The sequence below is a fragment of the Poecilia reticulata genome, chromosome 15 (genome assembly GCF_904066995.2).
Source record: "Poecilia reticulata chromosome 15, P_reticulata-male-v2, whole genome shotgun sequence".
NCBI classification, from domain to species: domain Eukaryota; kingdom Metazoa; phylum Chordata; class Actinopteri; order Cyprinodontiformes; family Poeciliidae; genus Poecilia; species Poecilia reticulata.
This window is the reverse complement of record NC_088844.1, coordinates 18,215,294-18,235,765: the sequence shown is the minus strand read 5'-3', so window position 1 is coordinate 18,235,765 and position 20,472 is coordinate 18,215,294. Positions and strand designations below refer to the sequence as shown.

Here is a 20,472-nt window from a genome sequence, read left to right as displayed (position 1 = left end):
AAGGATATCACACCGTTTTTTACACAAAGTTATTTGCAGGAATTTCAGTACAAACAATGCATTCTTCTAACAGAGCACACTGCTTCAAAGGAAAAACACTGAAACAAAAACATACTAACATCAGAGCTAAAGTTATCCCAGTAATCAATTTTGGTTGGCATTTGTCCTACAATAATAATTGATTTATAAGATATTGGCATGCCAATTTAAGATTAAATCTAATCAGTAAATTTGAGTCAGATTATTTCTGTACATACCACCTGCTATATAATTTACACAAATAAATAAATATGCTTTCTACTCAACCTCTAAGGAGTATTTTGGCTCTTAGCAGGCCGTTACCTAGAACCATTCCCAGTACATCAGAAGGCTTGAACAGAGCCGGACCTTCATGCATACCGACAATCAAACTCACTTCGGATTAACAAATTAACCAAATATTCGTGTCTTCAGGCTGTGGGAAGGAACTGCAGAAAAGGAGAAAAGGATCAGTCCTTAGAAAGAAAAAAGCCGAGATAGAAAACTGAAACCTTTTCAGAAATACCAGAAAGAGCCAAGGAGAGTCCTAATGTTTCAGCTAATAGGCGAAAGGATCTGGAGGCTCTATTATCCCCGACATGCAACGGTCGGATTCCCTTGAATACACAGAGGAAAAGGTCACATCTATCCATTGAAAAACTGCTTCAAAGGAGAAATTCGGTTGCTTCAAATCAAAAATGTTAACCAAATATATCAAATAGCATAAGGTGACAAACTAAAATTTATCTAAATCAAACAAGTTTTCACAGTCACAAAGACTCAAACCGGCTGAACAGTTAAACCAAATACACCAATTAAAGAAATACCTGTGGTAAGACTGTTTTTATCTAGAAAAAAAAGTTTATTGTAAAAGTAACCTGCTGTTAATTTACAGTAGTTTAAAAAATTAGGACATAAATTCAATATCAATTTTAACCAAACTCAAAAAATGTATGCAATATAAATAAACAATAAAAAAAAAATTTAAGAGATTACCCTCTTACATGTTTTAAGTGTAATTTCAGGTTAGGAATACGTTTATTTCCACTTAAAATGGCTACAATTGCACACAGGCATTTCTTATCTGATGTACGTTAGAGCTGTTTTATTAAGCATTATAAAAAAGGGTCACCGTGTTTGAATCTCACATATTAGTGAAAGAAATTGTGCAAAATCGATCAAAAGAGCTGCCTGAGGCCTACAGAGAAAAGAATGCAGAAGTTACAGCCTGATAAGCGATTGAATAAAATCTCAAAATTACTGGAAATCAGTCATCGCAGGTGGAAGCTTCATGGTTTGATTTTGTTGTGGGATGACTTAAAACTGGCTGAATGTGCAAGAAACCTCTCAAACATCTCAAGTCTGGCCAATGGGTAAGAAGTGTCACACTGAAGTTATTTCAGCCAAAAGAGAAGGTAAGACCAACTAGAACGGTTTAGGGTGTCCTTTTTTACTAAAAAAAAAAAAAAGCATTTTGTTGAGTTAAGTAAAAGGTCCCTTTTGTGTTGAAAATCACTCCCCCCCCTGAGAGATTACAAATAATTTTAATTTAAAAACAACTGATTATTTATCTGCATGCAGGTGGTGGTCTTGCTAAATAGAAACTAAGAAATATAAGCTTTCCTTTCTTTCATTAAAAGTGTCCTACTGTAAGTATACCTGGAGTTTCTGAGGAGAAAATTAATAGATCAGGCCTCATTTTATGGTAAACATTTATTCATTTAATATTCAATTTTATGTAGCAACTAAAATAAAGACGTCTTAAAAATAATTACTCTGATTATTCCCTGAAAGATAAACCAAGTTTAACCATAAGCATTAACACATATCCACCACTTGTAGCACTCAAACACTGTTATGGCTTCTACAATTCAGGATGCTCAAAATGCCAGAAATAATTACAGCACTGGATTGTTATTACAACATATTCTAGACGGGAATATTTGTACTACTCACTTTCAGATATATGACAATTTGCAGTTAAATCTGAGTTTTTCTGCTGCTCTGATTCTGTGACATCCTCTTTTTCTAAGGGCGGGTTTCCTGATGTTGACGCTGGTCTCAGTTTTTCAGCATCTTCTGTAGTTTCACTGTTGCTTGAAAACGCCACAGAGTTTTGTCTTTGACTCAATTGTTTTACATCAACAGCAGGACTATTAGGCCTTAGGAGGGGAAATTCAAGGTCTCCTTGAACACTCCCACTGCTTCTTCTAGATTCGTGCTTGAGATATTTGCCACAATGACTTTCTTCCAGTTTCCTTTTTTTCTTTTCAGATCCACAGATTCCACTTTTTCTTGGTTTTCGCCTCTTTGGAAGAGGGTCCAACTCAAAGGGTACTTCAATTTTGCTCTCTACGGGTAAACTGGGCAAAACAGGTCTTTTGTGGTTAGAGGGAGAGAAGTAGTCCTCGAACACATCGTCACCTCCATCCGTGGAACTAGAGGCAACATTTTTACATTTGCTGGGCACAGTGAAAGATCGAACTAAGGCAGAAAATGACAATCTGGCTTTTTTGGGTGTTATACATTCAGTTTTCTTTGCCGGGGCACTTTTGTTAGACGTTTCAGTTGCAGCGCTAACTACTGTTGCTGATGATGAACGGCGATTTAAAGACTTCACAGCATTTGGGGAAACTTTGGATTTGGTGTCTGTACTTGGCTTTTTCACTGGTATTTTTAACTTATTTTCAGATTCCTTAGGTAACATTCTGGTTGGTTTTCCATGTGATTGCCGTCTTTCTTTGTGGAGGATTCGGCTCTTACTAGGAGTATCCTGGACAGGACTCTGTGAAAAGTCTCCAGATTTAATGGTCTCTGATGATTTTTTTCTTACTGAAAGTCTTCTGGACTTTCTTTGTTTTTTCACTTTTTTAACTACTGCGTTGTGAAGGCTAGATTTTGGCACGTCTTGGCAAGGCGAAAGCCAAGGCTTCGTAGAGTCTCGTCCACTTAGATTGTGGTCTTCATCATCAGATGACCTTTCTTCTTCCTTAGCAGGTGAACCACCAGGCTCAGCAACGATAGCCTCATCAGACTCGTCATCTGCTGCATATTGGACAAAAGAAAAGAAACTCTGAATATTTCTGTTACTTCTGAAAAAAGAAAAAGCATTTCAGTACATTTATCTCTATTTTTCTACCTTACTCTTCTTGCAGTTAAAAGAAGCTGCATAACAAAGTTGAACATTCTGACAGAAAATAGACAATCTAACAAAAGGCAAATTATCTGAAAATTGACTAAAAACTATTAGTAATATGATTAGACTAAGTCTTCTTACAGATGAATTTGAGGAAAGTTGGTGTGTTTCCAAGAGAAGGCTTCAAACTGGTGGGTGAGCAGGAATCAGCCACTTGTGATGCTGAATAGCAAGAACAGGTGTATCAGGTATTTATCAGTTTCACTAGATTTAAGTTTTCAGTTTCCGTTTACCTGTGGGTGAAATGTTTTCCCGTTTTTCTTTCATATCTTTCAAGCGCTGTGCCATGTAATCAGATCTTTTTAATGCCGGGCTGTAAATTATTCCATTTTCTTGATCGATAATGATTGGTGACGTATCCACAACTACAAATAAAAATAAGTCAAGACGATCACATTCTGTGCCGTAAAATAATAATAAAAAAAAAAAAATCCAGCATTTTTACCCTGAGGTTCTAACGAAGGCAGTTCTTTCACCAGTTTTTCAAATTTCTTCTTCAAACGCCAATCATTTTCAATCGTCCTTTCAGGAGAATGTTTTGGCAGCATGCAGCGATGCTACAAGAATCACAAAAAACAAACAAGTTTTAATAAAAAGCAATTAAGGCAAACTTCAAACACCTTATGCCTCTTACTTTGTTGACAAAATTTTAACTGTGTGAAAACCCTTTAACCTGTACACCTTTGCATAAATATATCACAAAATATAAGGAAATGCTATGAATTAATAAAACCAAAAATCACTTCAAAGATACTTCTTTATTGTTGAAAACTAATGAGTCTTAGGTGAAAATTTAAGGTAATAAACAAAATTTCTTTTGAAAAGCTTTCATTCACTCACTCAATACCTGTCATGATTTAGGCATGATCATTTAAACCAGGGGTGCCCAATAAGTCGATCGCGATCGACCGGTCGATCGCGGAAAGGCTTTGAGTCGATCTCGGCAGGTGACAAACTGAACGCCGCCAGGACGCCTGCTGTAGTTTCTGAACGTTCAATAAACGACAAACTTGGACTAATTACCTTGTTCATTTGTGAGCATAGGTCACAACAAACATCCAATAGGACAAATATATTTCATTAAGTTTTAACAAATTCTACCGCGGTAATTATGTGAAATTAAATTAATTATATCCTGACTTCAGAAGATTTGCCTTTACCTTTACTGGGCTCTTTGGTTCCTCCTATCAGTCTGTAGTTTAGCATATTGAGGTCATCAAACCAAATTTCAGATCTACCATGACTGACTGACACCTGCTGGCGTCAGGTTTGCAACCAGCTTCTGACTGAGAAACCAGTAACTTGCTCCCAGTGTCAGAATCTCACTGAGGAAGAAACTGGATTAGGTTTTCTGTCACTTTATTATTTCTGCTATAACTGATGTATATTCGCATATAAAATAAGTCAATAGAGGTTAATTTGCTATTTTTATGTCTTTGTGTCATGAGGTAGATCTCAGGCGGCGGGTGAGAGAAAAAGTAGATCTTGCTCTCAAAAAGTTTGGGCACCCCTGATTTAAGCAGTGGGTATTTTATAAGAAGTGAGAAATTTACTATACTTCTTTGGATAATGTTTCTATTCCAACATTTTTTTTATATTTTTTTACTTTTCCATATTCAATTTTAGAAACCATTAAATCTGAATCTACTCACCTGCCTGTTTTTCATCACAGGGTTTTTTTCATCATTTAAAGCTGGAAATAAACTTTCATCCGCACGCACACCATCATCGTAACACCTGGACACAGCAAAAATAGAAAGGGTTGAGAACATATCGTCTAAACTTTTAGGGCACTCTCATGACTTAGCAACACTGCTTCAACAAAGTAAGTCTTCTCACCTTCCAACCCAGAGAACAGACACAAGCTGGACGTCCCGTTTCTTAGCTTTCTTCCATGTAGCTTGATGTCCATAGCTGAATACAACATGTGTGACTTGTTTATTAAATCCTTTTGATACCTTTAAAGGAAAGGTTAAAGTAGACTGGGTTATTGCAGTCAAACAGCTGAAACTAGATAGTTACATACAGGGTGTAAAAAACATATACAAATTTCTCAGTGTCTGTCTGACAAAAAAAGAAAAATCTGAATAAACTTTCTGCTTTAGTTCAGTTAGGATAATAATAAAAAAAGAGCATTGTTTACTAAATGCAAAAACAATGAGAATAATAAATGGACAATAACCCTAAGTATACTGGTAGATTATCTGAAAGTGGTTTATGGTGAACAATGTGAATGTTTTGGAGTGGCAGTCATCTCTAGGCCATACAGTGATCTGTTGGCTGATCTTACAAGCCATGCACAATCAAGGTTGCCAGTAAATCAAAGACTTGCATTAGTTCAGTTAGAAGAAATGGGTTAAAAATCTGAAAACTATAGTGGGAGGATAGTCAAAACATCTGGCACATATAGTTGATAAGGCAATCACATCAAATGCTAACAAAATTTATGCAAACCTCAGAATTTAGAATAAAAATAAATAAATAAAATAATAATAATAATAAATAGTGTAAAAAATGTGATGATTATTCTGACATTTAGTAATTTAAATTCTTTTGGTCATCCTCTCTAACCTAAAACAGATAAAAGTATAGTTTGATTTGATGTCAGACAGTGAGGAAAAAAATGGTTATGCTTACTTTCATACAATGTGTGCAGATAATTGTGTTAAACTGTATATACAATCTGAAAACACAGCAACATAAAAAGTGTTGTCTTACCCGAGCACCCATTTCCTCCAGCTGCTGGATGAAAGGTTTTGAATAGTTTGCTCTTTTATCCGAAGACCACACATCAACATAGGCAACAACATCTGAAAAGACATTGGGCATAATTATACATTTCAACTGCAAGCAGCAGAAATCACTCTAAATCCACTGCAATAAAAAAGATGATACCTTTAAGGACTGAGGATTTGGTTGAGGTCATCACAGACTTTAGTCTTCAGTTACTGAAAAGCAGGGAGAAAAAAAAGCTGTGTGGAATAAAAAGTTAAATGGTTTGGAACATGTATCATTTTATTTTCTGTTATGTTTTTCAATAAGTCACCTTTGGCAAAAACTACCACAGCTCAATGAATTATGTTTTTTAAAGAATGTCCAGTTAACATTTTCTGCAAATATCTAAATAAAAATAAATAAATCAGTAAATTTCTCTCATAGAGGAGGAAGTAAAAGCAGGCAAAACAAAAACATGCATACCACATTGCAGTTACTGTTTTTGTATAACTAAATTGCACAAATCAGTTCTTTTTGAGTGTCCTGATGTTTTATTTACTCTCTGGCCCACATCTAAATGTGTTACATTAACAACATATCAAATTTAAAATCTCATCTGTGCTGTATTTCAAAGATTAATGCCATAAACTGTTGCGTTCCTACGTAAAAGATAATGACGGTAGCATGTCCTATTTGGGTTCAAAAGTCATGTCCGGAAGTAAAGCAGTTTTATGTCGAGCATTCGTCTTCTCTCTCAACTTCACTAAAATATCTCAGATACTATATATTGCGGTCAAACTAGTTTAGGCTAACAAAAGAACAACTTGAAGATTTCACCACACTTGAAGATTACAACACACGTTCTTTTGCTGATATAATACTTAACTAGGAATTGCTTCATGCATTGCCCTAGAAAATAACCAAAAGCAAATTAACAACAGTAACTACGCATTAATCCGTGAAGGTATGACTTATTTAATATTCCTGACCAATTTTCTGCTAAGTTGGCAAGCTAACAATTTGCTTCCGTTAGCACTGTTTTGGTGTGAACCCCGAAACGTCATACTTCCGTTATATAATATTACCCATGTCACTCATATTTTGATTGTTAGGAGAAATATAATGTCGCAGTAAGCATTACAACGTATGTTTTAATGACTGTCTGGTACTTACTTAATATGTCAGCGAAGTTTAAATGTTACTAACTTCAGCCAGCGAATATACATACCGCGTGCAGTTTGAGTTGCAACGCATTCTGGGATGGACGGGCATGATTGGCTGATACGTGACATACGTCATTTCCGTTCAGCTGGAGACAGGTTTGTTTTTTTTATACAGAACCACTTGTTGAACTGGAGAAATTGCTGTTCCTAGCGAAACAGCCATGAGAATGCATATTTGCAGAATGATTGATGGAGAAATGAGAGAAACATGAGAACAAATAATAAGTAGAAAAAAGCAGAAGAAAGCTACAGTCATACATTGTAGAAATCTTAATGAAATTTAGCAAAGGTATAGCAGAAGAAGCAGAAGTTTGTGTTTCTGCTTATTCTTTGTTCTCACCTGAATTATTTGAAAAAGTCAAAAGTGAAACAGAGCTTAATAAATATGATAATTAGCACACAAAGTGGAAATTAGTACAAAAGCAGAAATATTTGAAAAAGTTGAACAATGAAACATAGCAAAAAGCATAAATTAGCAGAAGCAGAAATTAGTAAAAAAAAACAAAATTTTACAAAGTGAAACATATCAAAACAAATAACATAAAGGAGCAGAAGAAGCATATTTGCAGAATGATTGATGGAGAAATGCAAGAAACATGCAGAACAAAGAATAAGAAGTGTCTGTCCGTCCGCCCGTCTCTCCGTTATATACAGAAAGGTAGAAAATATTTGTATAAAACCTTAAATATTTTAAAAAGTACAATAGTAACATATCAAAAGATATATAGTATAACTCAACAGAAATATTTGAAAAAGTGCAACAGCAACATACAACAAAAGATATAGTATAGATTAGCAAAAGCTAAAATAAGTGTAAATCCTGAAATATTTGAAAAAGCTAAGTAAAACTATGCAAAAAGCATAAATTAGAAGAGCAGAAATTAGTACAAACCTGAAAGAGTTGAAAAGAAATTATAGTAAAAAGCAAAAAATAGTGCAAAAATCTGAATATTTTGATATATGAATTGGTAAAATTAATTAAGGTTTGCAAACAACCTTTGTAGACAGTAAAACCAGTAAAGCAGAAGGCATACACAGAAAGGTAGATAAGCAGAATGCTGACACACAGACAGAAACAGAGCACAGCAGAGAAATACATTGAAGGAATAGGAGAAGGTTTGACAGAAAACAGTAAGACCTGTAACAACAGAGGTGTAAAGTTTTATTGTTAATAGAGTTAAAAGAGTTGAAAAAGTAAAACATAGCAAAAAGCATAAATTAGCAGAAGCAGAAATTAGTTCAAAATCAGAAATATTTGAAGAAGTGAAACATAACAAAACAAATAGCATAAAGGAGCAAAAGAAGCAGAACATTTTGATACTTGAATTGCTAAAATTGATTAGTTTACAGAAGACCTTCGCAGACAGTAAAACCAGTAGAAGTAGAGACATATACAGAAAGGTTGACAAGCAGAATGCAAACACACAGATACAAATAGAACACAAGAGAAAAACACATTGAACGAAAGGAGAAGGTGTCACATGACTGTCCTCCAGTAGAGTTTGACAGAAAACAGTAAGACCTATAGTAATGATAGCAATAGTTCCATAAAGTAGACACACGTCGCTACGTTTTAATGCATAAATTATTTCTCTACTGTGACGTATGTCTGAACGGCATCGTTTTGTTTGTCAAAAAGCATTAAAAGTTCATTCTATTGTAGCCTGAAGTAAAAACATTTTACTAGACAATGTCAATCCATTGAGAAGTTTTACTTTTTGTTATCAAGCATTATGAAGCCAAAAAAAAAAAAAAACAACTCAGAAATATACAGGGCCAACCTCGAGAATCAACTCAAATCCAGTTTCAAGGATGCTGGCATAAATGTTTAGCTTTTGAACGGCACCGTTCTAGGTTGCTATCAAGCTAATTTTCTCTTAGCTTATTTTCTTGTCTCTTCCACCAAGAGACATGCAAGCATACCTTTATCTTAGCTTTTTTCTATTCTTCCTCTTTTTCTCTCTCCCTGAAGAATAAGTTCTCTTTTGCGACATTGGTTTGCTTGCTTTTCTTAAACCGGTGCTTTTTTGAGGTTTGAATATGCATTGAACAGCAGCTCAAATCACAGGGTAACATTACCGACCATGGTCATCAGGGGTACCCAAGAGCAATTAATTTTTTTTCTTTTTGCCCATATCAAAATTGGTTTCCACATGACTAAATATATATTTAATATTTGGAAAGAGTCTGTGAAAGGAGTCTGCTGCCCTGTCATTGAGGTTCAAATTTATAGGACTACTGATTGCTAAATGAAGGAGCAGGTGTGTGCAGTTTTCATCTCCTAATTTCCTCCATGTCTCTTCTCAGATACGTGGTGCATAGCTGAGGAAATCCTCAGGTTACAATTCATCCATCCATTTTCTTACACCCTTTTCCCTTAGTGGGGTCAGGAGGGTTGCTTGTGCCCATCTCCAGCTAAATCCAAACCATCTTTAAGTTTATAATAATGTCTATGTTCAATGTACAATTTACGCTTCATGCATTAGTGTATTTTGTCTAGTTTTTAGAGCAAATATCACATATATAACAAAACATGCAGAGAGTTGAACACTTTGTCAAGGAGTGTAGTAATATAATATAAAATAATGATATAAAACCAACCCTCCCGACCCCACTAAGGGACAAGGGTGCAAGAAAATGGATGGATGGATGGATGATATAAAACCTGAAATAATTGAAAGAGGCGAAAAGTAAAAAATATAAATGAGAAGAAACAGAAATTAGTAAAAAAAAAAAGAAAAAAAAAGATCTGAACAGAGCATAAGAAGTAGGAAAGAAAGCACAAAAAATGCTAGAAAGTGGAAGGAGCATAAAGAAATCAGAAACACAAGCAGAAATTAAATTTAGCAGCAGAAATCACATTAAGGAAGCTAACTGTTAATCACAGAAGAAAGACCCTGGTGCTGGAGCTAACCTTTGTAGGATTTTATCTATCTATCTATCTATCTATCTATCTATCTATCTATCTATCTATCTATCTATCTATCTATCTATCTATCTATCTATCTATCTATCTATCTATCTATCTATCTATCTATCTATCTATCTATCTATCTATCTATCTATCTATCTATCTATCTATCTATCTATCTATCTATCTATCTATCTATCTATCTATCTATCTATCTATCTATCTATCTATCTATCTATCTATCTATCTATCTATCTATCTTCCCAACGAGTCATCTATCCATCCATCCACGCACAAACACGCACACACGCACGCACACACACACACACACACACACACACACACACACACACACACACACACACACACACACACACACACACACACACACACACACACACACACACACGCACAACCCCACAAACACACACACATCTATTCAAATGAAAGCTTAAATGTGACAATATAGGTTTACCGCAATCAACAGCTATTGCATAAGAGGATGGCAACTTGAAGAAATCGCCACATTTCTAAAATATTTGAAAAAGTACAATAGTGACACATAGCAAAAACAAATAGTATAGATTACCAAAAGCAGAAATCAGTATAAAACATTAAATAGTTGAAAAGTGAAAGATAGGAAAATAGCAGAAATTAGCATAAGCAGAAATTAGTACAAAACCAGAAATTGTTGAAAAGAAAACATAACAAGAAGCACAAAATAGCACAGAAAGGTGATAATTTTGATATATGAATTGCTAAAATTGATTAATAAAAATATACAAAGTATTCAAAGTCCATTAGAAAGTGCTTAACCAGTACTAACGAAAAGAACAGTCAGATCTACAACAGACACACGTTGAAATAATAAATAAAACTTAAGGTGTGCCACCACCAATATTTAATGCAACAGTAACTAGTACAGAAAAGCGATTTTAGTTGATATTTTAAAACATATTGAAGTATTTACAAATGAACCAAGATTTTGAATTAAATGACACATATCTATCTGATATTATATTGAACTAAAACTTTTTTTTGTTTTTTATCAGTCAGGGTTACCAGAATTAGTTAAAGCCAGAATAAAGTGAGAGAAAGTTGTTTGAGATTTATTTTTAAACTTTCTTCAAATTCTTGTCTATGCAAAGACTACTATTATTTAAATTTGATTCAGTTTATTTATGTAGCACCAATTCACAACAAGGCAAGGCACTTTACAAGATAATCATTTCAGTCTAAACGTACAAACAGATTTGAAGTCAATTTCGCAGATTCCATCTGTACCCTAGTTTTCAAACAACGCAGTTAAGTTCAGTTTATTAATCAAACTGGTATAAACATATTCTATCTTGGGAAATCCACCTGACTCAATCGAGTTCTTGATTTGGCGCAATCACTCCTTAATTAAAAACAATTTGGAAAAGCTTGGATGATAATGGCATTGCTTTGTAAGCTTCTGATAGAATAATTTACAACAAGTTAAACAAAGGCACACCTGTGGATGCATTTTCAGGCACACATCAAACAAATTTCCTCCTTGTGTCATCATGGGGGAGCAAATTACAATTCAATCAGGGAAGAAATCAGAAAGAAAATTGTTGACCTCCACAAGTTTGCCTGTGGTACAATTTTCAGATGCATAGGTGCTGCATTTATCTGTTCAGATAATTACACACAAGCGTAAACTGACACTGGGAACGTTTTGGTGGGAAATGTGCATATTAACCTCAGAACAAAACTAAAACCTTGTGAAGATATTGGCAGGGGCTGGTAAAAGAAACAAGTGACATGGGCTGAAAGACTACAAAACAAGATAGAAAAAAATTACCCCAAGACAAGATGAAAAGCCAGATTACAGATTGTGAATGCAATCAGAGACAAAGACCTTAATTTGTGGTGATATGCCCTGTGGTCTAATGAACTGAAGCATTTGCGAATAATAAGCATTATTAGATATAGAGGGAAAAGAGGGAAGTTTGCAAGCAGCATCATGTTGTTGGAGTGTTGTGCTGCAAAAAACACTGGTGAATTTAGTAAAATAGGAGCATCATGAGTAAAGAACGTCACGTGGAAATATTGACGCAATATATGAAGACATCAACCAGGAAGTTGGTTGATGTCTTGATGTCATCAATCATGTAGCATTGAAGGATGATACCCAGAATGTTTGGCCAACATCGCACAGTTCAAATGGCAATTTACCATAAACTACAGCAATGTAAAACTCCAAATTTAAAGAAACTTCATAAAAATTTCATTGTCATCGCTCAGGCTTTTAGTAAGTAGAAATAATTTTGGTATTGCTAACCAAGCTAAAACAAGGTAACTTTAGTCTAAAAACAGTATAAGAAAACGTAAAAAGTAATAAACCGATCAAGACACTTTAGTGGATTTGGAAATGTTATTTCAATCATTATAATGTGAATTCTTAATTTTTTTGCCGTTTGGTAAACAGTACAACCGTGCCAATCTAAGCTGGTGCAAATGTATTGCTCACACCCTTTTGAGCAAAAGCTACATAGTAATTTTAATAACACATAAAGCAAAATATAAACACAGTCAATAAACAACCAAGGTCATCAAAAGCAGTCTTAGCAATAGCGTAAAGCAATATGTTATCTTTATTTGTCACAAAAATCACAAAACAAGCCTAATTTATTCTTCACTGTAAAATGTTCACTTTTACAACTGTCATAAATACAAAAAATACAACTTTATCACAATAGTCCACTTGAAAACAAATACCGTAGTTAGTCTGACACAATGACTTTTTTACAGCAACTTTTAGCTAATACATTACCTTTAATATCTTAAAACCAATGCTACTATTAACATTTCTTATTTAATTATAGGGATGCACAGAACAAGAAAAAACAACACTGTAGTATACACTTTACTTTAAACCACTGATAAAACAAAGAAAATCAAAGTCCGAAAACTGAACCGTTTTTCTGACTACGTCCTATTACAGAAGCGTGACTTTTCTTAAGTCAGACTGAATTACTTCTGCACTGTAGAGGCACAGAGGTGCGAGACATTTCCATGTTTACTGTGGACATGGGAAAACGCTCAAACTCCTCTTCTTGTGGGAAACAGCGGCAGTGGAGCAGCACCTCCCGCACTTCCTGACGAAAGTTGGAGTTGAGGAAGCCATAAATGATGGGATTGATGCAGGTGGAGGACATGGCCAGCAGGTGGCAGAGGGAAAACAGGAGGTTGTGATGGCAGACAGGCAGAGCTTCCAGGTTCCAGTCCGACAGCACGTTGAAGATGGTGAGCGGAAGCCAGCAAAGGGCGAAGGCTGTTATGAGCGCGACCAGCATGATGTTGATCCGCCGGCTGTTGGTCATGCGCTGGTTTTCTGGGGTCCTGGCACGGTCCAACATGTCTTTGCGGTGGCGAAGGCGAACAAAAACTCTGACATAGCAGAGCAGCACCAACAGGAGTGGACCGCAGTATTGAAACAGCAGAAGCCATGTGGTGTAAGCCACCCTTTGTTCGTGAGATGGCCAGTGCTCCACACAGGCTTCCATATGAGGAGAGGTGGGGACATAAGAGAAGAGAGAGCGATAGAGATTTAAAGGCACGGATGAGTTTTTGTAATTAGCGGAGACGAGCTGAGTTGGAGATGCATTGAGATAAACAGGAGGATACAGTTGGGGATGAAGTGGCAGGACTACATTGGTGTATGGCTCATTTGTGAGCAGTTGAAAGGCTAAAAAGGGTGTGGATGTGAAGCTGGCAAGAATCCAGATGAAAATGACAGCCATGTAGGCCTGGGGAATGCTTGGTTTCCATCCAGATGGGTTAATGATGAGTTGATGTCTTTCTAGAGCAATGAAGACTAAAGACAGCACTGACACCGTCACAGACACGCACTGGATGAACGGCACCAGACGGCACAACAGCGACCCAAACACCCAGTGGTCCATGAGCGTATAAATGACAGTGAAGGGGAGGCAGAACATGCACACTAAAATGTCAGAGAATGACAGATTGCAGATGAAAATGCTGGTGACATTGACTTTCTCTCTGCGATGGGTGATGATGCAAATGAGGCCGATGTTCCCCACCAACCCCAGCACCATTGTAACACTGTACCACACCACAAGGCATGCTGTGAGGACAGGAGACATATGGCACTGCTCTTCCTGCTCAAGAACAGAGAGGTCTGACATGAGCTGGGTTTTGTTCCCTGGCCATTCCTGCACAGACTCATGATTGGCACTTTCTTTCTCCCAAAACAGAGAATGTGAAGAGGTAGAACCATTGAAGAGCAGAGGTGATGTAGGTAAAGAAGACAGGCTTGTGTTGGCACTGACGGACATGTCACCAAATCTCTCTGGACCTAACCATCCATTTCAGTCTTTTGGAAACATACATCTGAGACAGGGAGGAAAAACAGATAAAAAACCCTTTTAGTTGCAATAGATTTTAAAGGTCAAATGATCAGTTCATGTAGAAATCAATGACAATATTTGGTAGAACTGTATTAATACTAAACCATGCCTATTAACAATTGCAAGAGAGAGGTCTTATACTGAAGTTTTTATTTAGAGAAAAGCTGATGAGCATCATCAAATCACTTCTGAAATGACTAATGATGGACATTAATGTTTGACAGCAATGCATTTATTGTGCCTCATGATGCATCTTCTAAAGGCTCACATGTTTTATAAACATCGGTTGAATTGATTGCCACAAAATTTGACTAATTTGTCATTAAGTCAGGCTGAGGGTGCCTTAGCAGTGAATTAATTGAGCAAAACGTGAAAAACACATGCAGTGGATTCTTCCGTCAAAAATACAGCGTATTAATTTGTAATACTGAACCAATCTCAAACAGCAAGGACCTGAACAAGGCCTTTTTCAAAGTAAACTATATCATAGAATCTGGCTAAAATAGTCTCCTGTGTGGTCAGTTTGGCACTGCAAATTTTTAAAATAGCCTATTTTGTGTGCAAGGTTTGCAAAACTACATATTTAGTGCACACATGATTTTTTAACTATAAATGAAGAGACTGTGTTACTGCTGTCTGTCTGCGTCATGGGGCCTGCTCTATGTGGACGACTCACATAGAGCAGGAGAGAGATTTTCAGAGTTTAGCTAAAAACAACAGTTAATAGATTTTAAGCAAAGTCTAGGAAGCATGATAACTTTAAGGAGGTTTTGTCACTTTGTGATTAACTGCAACCATGTAAAAATATGTTACAAGCTGAATTACAAACAGAAACAGAGAGAAAACTAGTCGAGAAAACTGCTAGTGGTAGCCTACCAGCTGACTAGCTGAATGTGCGAGATGGAAAAATTTAGAAACACAAGACTGATCTGTAGAAACTCCACTTTAGACAAAATATTTGTTAACATCAGAAAAACTGCAGAGACTTAATATGGTTGGTCAGAGTTAAGTTGGACATGTGCACAATACGTATTATGGAGAGCCATTTCAGCCAAAATTAAATAAATAAATATAGGCCATGTTTACTGATTAAACGCAGCAAGATATAATACTGCACTTTGAAGCTACTGAGTTTTTAACCATGTACATAACATTAATATTCATTAGCTTTATTGAAGTCCTAAACTGGGAACTAGTATCAGCAATTGTCTAATCTTAAATTACTCACATGTGTTGATATGAGAGTAAGATCAAAGCATATCCAGATGCTAGAATTTAGATGGGTACTTCTAACCATCTTTACTAGTCATAAACTATTTTTTAAAACACATAAAACTAATCACTGAGCTGAAACTAGCAAGAATATTTTTGAATATGCTCAAGCTGTTTCTTTGAATAATTTAAGCAAGGACCTAAAATTGCCAGAAGTCATTTTCTGTAGGAAGTTTGAGGTCAGTTTAATCTGAGGAAACAAGGAATCACTTGGTCATTGTGACAGTTTTTTATGTTCCAGCTATTAAAAAAAATACTTTCATATTTATATATTCATACTGTAAAATACACTTTGTTGTGGGAAAAATCCTAAACAAATCCTAATAAGAAATCCTATAGATACCAAAACCAAAATATACATATATTTTTTTCCACACCTTATTGTTTGACTAAGAGTAGCAACCGACCCCATTTTCATTGTTTATTTGTTCACGCAAAGGCCTCTCCATTCATTGCCCAAAAATCCACACACATTTCAAGATAAAGACAACAGCTTTGTGACTCTAAAATTATTGCGCGTACCCTGCAGTGCATATTTGTCTTTTTCTCTTTAGCACAATGACTGATGTGGTACGTCAAAGTGAAAGGGCGTGACATTGTCAGAATCCTAAAAATGGACTCAAGCCGTCTCCCCTCAAACCTTGGACATGTGCTGTGAAAGCCAACATCATAAACAAAATGAAACTGTCACTTTCTATTAGCAGCACACGCACTTAGCTATCAGTCACTTCACACTGCTTCCTTACTAACCTACCCTGTCACCGTGTGGACTGAGCTGTGGGCAGTGTGGCACAGCACTGATCATCTTTTCTTACGGGGTGGCAAAGCAGTTGTATTGCCACGACCAGCCGAGTTTAATTCAGAATCAGGAATAAAATACCCATTGCTATTAACCATTTCATGTTGCACTGATCCAACACCACAGACTGGACATTCAGCTTGTAGGTGTTGTTATTCTTGGTCCCATCCTTGAGCTGAAGCTGTAGGTTGAGGGAACATCATGACCTGCCTGGCTTCATTTGCTCCATTGTACTCTTCTTTTCTCCCTCATCAGTGTCCTTCATTGCTCAGAAAATAGCCAAAGTAGTAATGTACAAATGGCCGACCATAATTTATGTTCACCTTGGGTCTTTCTTTATACATAGGCAGCAGCATTTTGCAGAATACAGAGGGTTTTCCTTTTTCAGTCTAAGAGCATATTTCCCTCCCTTTTTTTATTTAGAAAATACATTTTATTGAATGTGTTACAATTTCATATTCTATTTATCGGAAACAATTGATCTTTGATGATGTTGTGATTAATATTCATTGAGAAAATTCATTGTAATAATATTATGATGTGTAAAAACCTTTGATGCTAAGCCTTTGGGGAAATTAAATGTGGAGTCACAGAACAAATGAATGTGCCTGAGAATGAAAATCATATGGACACTTGATGCGTTTGAAACAAAAAAGCTTTAGTGTAATTAAACTGCTTATTCAGAAAACATTTAATCTTAATTCTTAAAAGCTGTGCCGCTTACATCTCTTTTTCTCCAAATTGCTTCCGTGAATCCATTGTAGATATGCCCAATGAGACTGTCCACATGCATGCTATTCGGGACCAATTTTCTTATTTTTCATCCTCTGTGTGTGGAGGCTCAGAGTAAAGGCAGCTGGAATCCGTTTGGTTTTCTCAGTCTGTAATAATGACCTGACTCCTATTGTTCTCTGCTTGGGGTGTCACGGATTGTAGGTGAGTCCTCGAAATACATGTCCACTGTAATGAGATTTGTTATCTTCACCTTTCCACACAGCGCTGTTAAAAAGGCTTATCTTTTTCCCAGGTTTTTTTTTTTTTGTCTTTTTCTTTTCTTCATTTTAGCTGCTAAAACTGCACACACTTCTTACAAAACAACAACAATCAAATACTATTGTGTAACTGTATCATTCAGAAAATATTTATGAACACAAATACTTAAGAAGCAAAAAAACTGATGACAAGACATAAACCACATTGCATGCAATATAAGTGACTAAATATTTAGAATCACTGCCACTGAATTCATTACATCATTATTGTCTGGAAGACATAAGTCACTCACGTGTGGCGGAGGCTGAATGAAGAGTTTCTGTGATGCCTTGAACACAGGAGATGATGCTCTGAACAGGTGTGAGTCCACAGGGAGGAGAGTTAAAGAAGGAGCTGAATATCATAATAGCCAGAGCGTTTCAGTCAGAAACAGCAGCGAGGGAAGAACAGCTATAATTGGGCTGTTGGATCCGTTTGGGTGCCAGAGACCCGCCGAGAGTCGATCTCTGCTGTCACATAGTGGTGGGATCAATGAACTACATCAGTAAAGACGACTCACAGCTGGAAGGTGCACCTTTATTACCAGTTGATTTTCAGTTATGACAAGACAAAGTAAGACAGGTACTGCTGTTTTATTTGCTATAAGCTGAGCGTAAACTGCATAACTCCGTAATACAATCATGAAACAGCATCAAGATGTTGGACTGACGTTGTGTCTTCAACATTAGAGTCTGCATTGTGTTTTCAGAAAGGATAACACGGCTGTGTTTTGTCTGACTTCTGCACCATCTTGGCAGAGCAGGCATCTTTATCCACAACAAGCTCACACTCCTCAGGGATATATCTACGGTGGCTTCATCAGGGATCCTTCAGACCCAACAGGGAGAACGAACATAATTGTCAAGATGGTTTTGTAAGCTAGACATAGTTAAAAAAAGAAAGAAAGAAAAAAAAAGAAAGAACAAATAAAGTTACTGGGTTTTTGGTTTGTTTCTCCACAATTTGTCACATTACAAAGTATTATATGATAGACAAGGACAAAGTGGCACATTAGTGTGAACTGCAGGGGGAAGGATTTTATTTAAATTTTAACATTTTTAAAAAAAAAATCTTTTTTTTTAGAAAATTGTGGCATCCACATGTATTCAGCCACCACAAGTCAATACTTTGCAGAACTACCTATTTTCTGCTATCAGAGCTGTATGTTGTTGGGGTGCGTTTTTGCCAGCACTGAACATGGAGACATGTTTCATCCATTACATTTTGCAAAATTTGCACCATCATATCAGGATGTTTCAGGTCTTGACGGTGATTATCAATAGGATCTGGACCTTGGTTAAGCCGATGAAACGTATTAATATGTTTCATTTCATTTACATATGCCTTATACAATAAATACATTCCACGGATGAATGATTACGATCATCCTGCTGGAATGATGGAAAGACTGAAGAAAAACATCACCACAGCATGATGCTGCCGTCACCATGTTTCTCTATCAATACGGTGCTTTCAGAGTGACGTGCAGTTTGAGTTTTCTCCCACACAGAGCAGCTGGCCTAAATCAAAGTGATATTCAAGAAGGCTACAAAGTTTAGTTTTGGTCTCACTTTATCACAAACAGAACTTTTTTTCGGGCTATCTTTCAGTTGGTTTCACACAGCAACTGAATTTATACCCGAATTAAATAACACACAGGTGGACTTTCTTTTACTCTGTTTGCATGACCCTGAATTTCATTTAGGGGAAACCTGCATGCCATGGTATTGAGATAATTTTATTAAAAAAAAAGAAAGAAGTGTATTTAAAAAAAAAAACACGTATCCTCATTTTCACTTTGCGATTATTTGCTACTTTGTGTTGATCTGTAATAAAAAAATCCCAATGAAATCCATTAAAATGGGTATTTGGAATATGATACAATGTGAAAAGGTCCAAGAGATACTTTCATCAGGCTTTGTATTTTATCCTCTAATCTTAATACATCCTACGTATTTAATTCCCAGTCCCAGTAAGTAATTTTTCAGCATAAAAGTGCTGCTTTTTTTTTAACTGAAAAACATCCATTATATTTCCACAAATCTTTCAAATACACAGACACCTGTGTGATGCTCCCACACAGATGTCTGTGTTTATTATGCATGAACATGATCTGTCTTTACAACAATTATTTTTTCACAAATGAAATATCCACTTTAAACCTTACAATTCTGCTCGCATGAGGCTTGTGTTGGATTAAGTAGTTGTTGAGAGCGAGATCTGATTTCATGCAATCCGAAGCTTATGTTTGAAATGTTAAGAAGGAACACAATTTTTGTTTTGTAAAGGGTGACAATTGTATATTAGCAATATTCAGGGACATATTGTACAAAAGAGAATAAAAGCCTTACAAGCTGCAGCAGCTCAAACCCTCCTTGGTGCAGGAGCACTCCATGTGCTCTCTCACCCATTCAGACCCAAATCCACGCTCCTTCCCATCTCCATCTACACACCCTGTGTGTAAACAAATTGAACCCCTTTCAGAGAAGCAGGTGACGTGTTTGTCTCTGATAAATCCACGACAGCTGCTAATCCTTTCTCTGTGTTGATTTTTGTGGTGTGGTTTCCAAGTGATGTGAATATTGCATTAGGCGTTACCAAGAATTCTTTAAGCTTGTGAGGTTTCTATCATGCTCGTCCTAAACGCTTGTGAGCAGCCAAACCTTTTTGTTTGCATCTCGAAAAACTAAAGCAAACCCCAGCTGGCTTTTCTAAAAGCACTTTGAGTAATGAAGAAAGCTTTCCACCTTCCCAAATCATCGTCTGCACTTTTATTGTTTATGCTATACTGTCTGTCTCTGGTGGCAAGATATTACTCACCTTTTGGAGGGTTTGTCAAATCTTTTATCACCAACTCCTGGAAGAAGCAGTCAGAGTGACACAGGACAAAAAGACCCAGGAGACAA

At 36.3% G+C, this 20,472-nt stretch overlaps 3 protein-coding genes across 5 annotated transcripts in view; all 3 read right to left on the bottom strand.

The window, feature by feature from the left end:
- mcph1 (microcephalin 1) overlaps positions 1-7,240 on the bottom strand; it is a 34,588-nt gene extending 27,348 nt beyond the window's left edge. The window contains exons 1-9 of one of the 3 annotated variants that reach the window (XM_008429778.3): positions 7,158-7,240; positions 6,110-6,162; positions 5,933-6,024; positions 5,054-5,172; positions 4,867-4,951; positions 3,660-3,771; positions 3,448-3,579; positions 3,296-3,376; positions 1,975-3,063 (exon numbers count right to left, since the gene is read on the bottom strand). In XM_008429778.3, coding sequence (XP_008428000.3) covers positions 1,975-3,063; positions 3,296-3,376; positions 3,448-3,579; positions 3,660-3,771; positions 4,867-4,951; positions 5,054-5,172; positions 5,933-6,024; positions 6,110-6,140 — 1,741 coding nt within the window. In that variant the 5' untranslated portion in view covers positions 6,141-6,162; positions 7,158-7,240. Of the gene's footprint in view, positions 1-1,974; positions 3,064-3,295; positions 3,377-3,447; positions 3,580-3,659; positions 3,772-4,866; positions 4,952-5,053; positions 5,173-5,932; positions 6,025-6,109; positions 6,187-7,102 lie in introns of all 3 variants that reach the window. The other 2 variants (XM_008429779.3, XM_081616653.1) reach the window with 2 other exon arrangements.
- Positions 7,241-12,666: 5,426 nt separating this feature from the next.
- Positions 12,667-18,196, bottom strand: npy4r (neuropeptide Y receptor Y4). The gene is made up of 2 exons (XM_008429776.3): positions 17,820-18,196; positions 12,667-14,446 (listed from the first exon to the last, which is right to left on the bottom strand). The coding sequence occupies exon 2, from the start codon at positions 14,389-14,391 to the stop codon at positions 13,054-13,056; it is 1,338 nt and encodes a 445-aa protein (XP_008427998.2). The 5' UTR covers positions 14,392-14,446; positions 17,820-18,196; the 3' UTR covers positions 12,667-13,053.
- A 75-nt stretch (positions 18,197-18,271) lies between these two features.
- Positions 18,272-20,147, bottom strand: msmb (microseminoprotein beta; the record flags this gene model as incomplete). Its single annotated transcript, XM_081616651.1, has 2 exons — positions 18,272-18,371; positions 19,918-20,147. Coding segments are annotated over 2 exons (330 nt in total), but the record flags the coding sequence as incomplete, so codon positions are not given.
- Positions 20,148-20,472: the final 325 nt, after the last annotated feature.

Bases quoted from the DNA above. Each gene is read 5' to 3' on its own strand.
- npy4r (XM_008429776.3), bottom strand. From the start codon at position 14,391: ATGTCCGTCAGTGCCAACACAAGCCTGTCTTCTTTACCTACATCACCT.